Source organism: Triticum dicoccoides, chromosome 6A (genome assembly GCF_002162155.2).
Source record: "Triticum dicoccoides isolate Atlit2015 ecotype Zavitan chromosome 6A, WEW_v2.0, whole genome shotgun sequence".
NCBI lineage: Eukaryota > Viridiplantae > Streptophyta > Magnoliopsida > Poales > Poaceae > Triticum > Triticum dicoccoides.
In genome coordinates this window covers 482,711,205-482,714,872 of record NC_041390.1, presented here as the reverse complement: position 1 = coordinate 482,714,872, position 3,668 = coordinate 482,711,205, and the positions used below count along the sequence as shown (strand labels likewise).

At 56.3% G+C, this 3,668-nt stretch overlaps 1 protein-coding gene across 1 annotated transcript; it reads right to left on the bottom strand.

Annotated features, from left to right (window-relative positions):
* Positions 1-1,719: 1,719 nt before the first annotated feature.
* LOC119317399 lies at positions 1,720-3,309 on the bottom strand. The gene has a single exon (XM_037591843.1). The coding sequence runs from the start codon at positions 3,126-3,128 to the stop codon at positions 2,046-2,048; it is 1,083 nt and encodes a 360-aa protein (XP_037447740.1). The 5' UTR covers positions 3,129-3,309; the 3' UTR covers positions 1,720-2,045.
* Between the last annotated feature and the right edge of the window lie 359 nt (positions 3,310-3,668).

The following is a 3,668-nucleotide window of genomic DNA, read 5'->3' as shown; positions in this document are numbered from 1 at the left end:
AGGAGGACGCCCCGGGCCGCTCCATGCGCCTCGGCGTCCAGGAGCTCCCACGACGGCGTGAGAAGGACGGGGGAGCGGGGTACTCGAGGCGCGGCGTGTTGCCACCCTTGATGTACTCGAGGACGGCCTCCAACATGCGGCCGGGCACGCCCCACCACCGGCGCCGACCCTCGGAGTTGAGCCTGTCGGAGGGCACGACGCCGTTGGTGGCCTCGAGCTGCTCGGCGTGACGGCGGCGGAAGTAGGGCTCCCAGAGCGGGCTGTCGGGGACGTAGCGTGGCCCCTCCCTCGCCGCCCGCGGCAGGGATGCGCGGATACGTGCGATCTCCGCACGCCGTGTGCGCCCCGGTGGGTGGTGGTGGCACCGGCACGCCGCCGGCGCTGATCCTCCAAGCCCCGGGCACCCGCATATGTCCGATGGGACCGGGTACTCGGCCTCGAAAAGGAGGCGAGCCTCGTCCTCGTGAAGATGGCGGCGCCCGAAGCCATTCGCCACCGCGCCGTCGCCTGGGAAGCGCTCGGCCATTCTTCTGAACTGGAGACGGCAAGAGGAGGAAGGGGGAGAAATGGACGCGTCGACGGTGGAGTATCTGTGCGTGTCTCCGGCGCGCTGGTGGTCGGCTTATATGGCGGAGGCGCCGTGTGGTAGGCTTGGCTGGCGCGTTACGCGTGGCGTGGCGGGCGAGGGGACGCAAGTCGCCCGGCCTTCACTGCGCCGCCATCAATGGAGGCTGACCGGCGCGCTCAGCTTTGGCATTGATTCGCCACGGGAAACGAGGTGATGAGGACGACGAAGCGGCAAGAAGAGAGTCGAGTCGCTGACGCGGCTGGCTCGCGGCTCTTCGCGCCAAAAACAATTCGCCCGGCGCCCCCGAGCGACCCCAGCGCGCCGGGTTCGGGTTGGGTCCGCCAGCGCCAATTTCGGCCCGAGCGGGCGAAAACTGGGCCCTTGGAGGCGTGACTGGACCAATTTTTTGGCGCCGGCGGTCGAAAAATCGCCGGGGGGCCTTCTTGGGGCACGGCTGGAGATGCTCTAATAACATATTCCTCCATCCGTTTCAAAATAAGTGCCTCAAATTTAGTATAACTTTGTACTAGAGCTAGTATAAAGTTGAGACAATTATTTTAGGACGGAGGGAGTATAATATACTCCATATACCGTAGGACGGAGAGAGTATGTTTTAGAAGGAACTGCAAAAATAAGATTACACCCATCTTGCTCGATAACCACTGCTTAAACAAACCGGTTGTTCCGCGTGCTTTCCATTCTACGTTGGATCTTTTCCTTACTTCTCCACTAGCAAAAACATGCTCATGACATCAGTCGCTTGGTTCATTACCACATATAAAAGCAATCGGGTCATTGCAGATGTAGCATCCTTTTCAAGCAATCCGGATGGATGCCATTTCGTTGCTGTTCAGGTGTTCCCATCACAAAGCTTCGCCAGAAATTCTGTTCAATCAACACCGCTGCATTTTCTGTTCAATCAACTAGAGACAAATTGATCCCATTTGCCGGGCCTTGGTACTCAGTTATCCATTATGCTAGCAGGCATAATAAATAACAACAAATGCATATGAAAGTTTCATTCGCGTCATATATTATGAAAATATGAAGAAAATACAGTTGTCCAGCTTCTGAGACTCCGATTCAATTAATGCATTAAAAAACAGGCTCCGAGTCCATTACTGAAACCACACTGAAACAGAAATAGCATATGGAGTACTTTAACATCACAAAATCTATTCAGCTTGACTGCTTGAGCATTATAAGTGGACAATGAAACTTGAGAGTTTAAGCAGCAAATACATCTCACAGAAATAAGCTTCAGGCTGATCAGAAATTCAGAATCTAGGAACGTCTAAACGACATATAATGTACGTACAGAAGAAGAACATGCGTATAAAAGAGGCTGGTTGGTTTTGACTTCACTTCAGAACATATGCAAGCGCAAAGGTACCAAGAATTTGGCCCGCGAGCAAGCAGATATCATTCGCCACCATCATCAGATAAGAACCAGGACCTCCGATTCCCCTGACTTTGTTCAGCCCTCATTCACCCTTGGTATGATCCACGATGCCGCCGCCCCGCCACGCTGAGCCGTGTCAAGCTCGTTCAGCCGGCATGCAAGCTTCTTAGAGGTCCGGCTCTGCAGGTTGAAAGCCGATACACTGTATTTCACACTGCTGGAACGGCTCGCCTCCTTGGTGGTCACCGAGTAGACCGTGTTGCTTTCAAGATTCGTGAACCCTGCCGTCGTCCCCACAGCGAACCCGTGGAGAGGATCGACAAACAGCGCCCGCTCGCCGATGCTGGTGAGCTCCTGCCAGGCTGGGTTGGTGCTCCGGTGGTTCACGCAGAAGGCCTTGGAGAAGTCCACGTCGTCAGTAAAGACGTACATCCACTTGGACTTGACGAGAAGGAAGAGCTCTTCACCAGCCACCACGACGCGCGCCTCGGTGGGGAGGTCGACTTGGGGCGGCGGCTGGATGACGGCCGTGACCGCGAGGGTGATGGAGTCGACGATGGTGGTGCGGCACGCGTCCTCCTCGAAGACGAAGAAATCGCCGCCGGCGTAGTTGATGCTGCTCACGTTGCAGTCGGGCATGGCGGGGACCGGGGCCCAGGAGTCCGCGAGAGGGTCGAGGGCGCAGACCAGGACGACCTCGCCGCAGGACGCCATGATGCTGTGCGGGGACAGGTCCCAGGCCAGGTCATCCGTCTCGGCGAAGAAGGCGGGGAGCGGCGGGAGGGGGCGGACGGAGCCGGTGAAGGGGTGAAGGAGGGATGCGGCGAGATCGGTGGGGTCGACGGCGAGGATCCAGCCGTGCGGGGACGCGGAGAGGCGGCGGCGGCGGCGCCGGCGGTGGGCGTCCGCGGCGGGGACGGGCAGACGGATGTTGCGGTAGAGGCGGTCCTCCGAGGGGTTGAAGAAGAGCGGCGACGGGGAGGACGGGAGGAGGAGCCACGGGGGCTGCGACGGAGGCGCGGCCGCGGCGTCCACCCCCGCGTCGCGCCAGGTGGTGCAGACGGAGCGGAAGCGGGCGATGTCCGCGAGCTCCGTGAGGTCGCCGGAGACGGTCACGAGGAGATCCGGCGCGAAGTGCGACCAGCCGCGGAGGGCCATGGCGACCGCGATCTGGAATTGGAATCAGGCGTTTCTAGGTTGTGTGGGCTCGGTTGCGACGGACAAAAAAACCTCTTCGCTCGGATTTAATGGGCATGGGCGATGCTCTATGGCGGTGGGATGCCGTGCCAGTTTTTGTTTATCGGTCTCCTTCCGCACAGGCGGTGCGGGTAGGGTGCCGCTCTTGGGAGATCGGCGTGCCCGAGAACCATCAAACTGGTGCACCGCACGCATCAGAGCAATTATATATATATATATATATATATATATATATATATATATATATATATATATATATATATATATATATATATATATATATATATATAAAAGTTTATGATCTGTTCATTACCCATTATGATAATACAACGAACATAAAAAATAATAAAAATTACATAACATCAAAAATAATAAAAACTACATCAAGGTCCCTACCACCTAGCGACGACTACAAGCATAGAAGCGAGCCGAAGATGTCGTCCTCATCATCCTGGCCGGGGCCGGAAAAAAATTGTTATAATAAACAGTTAGAAAGTCGCC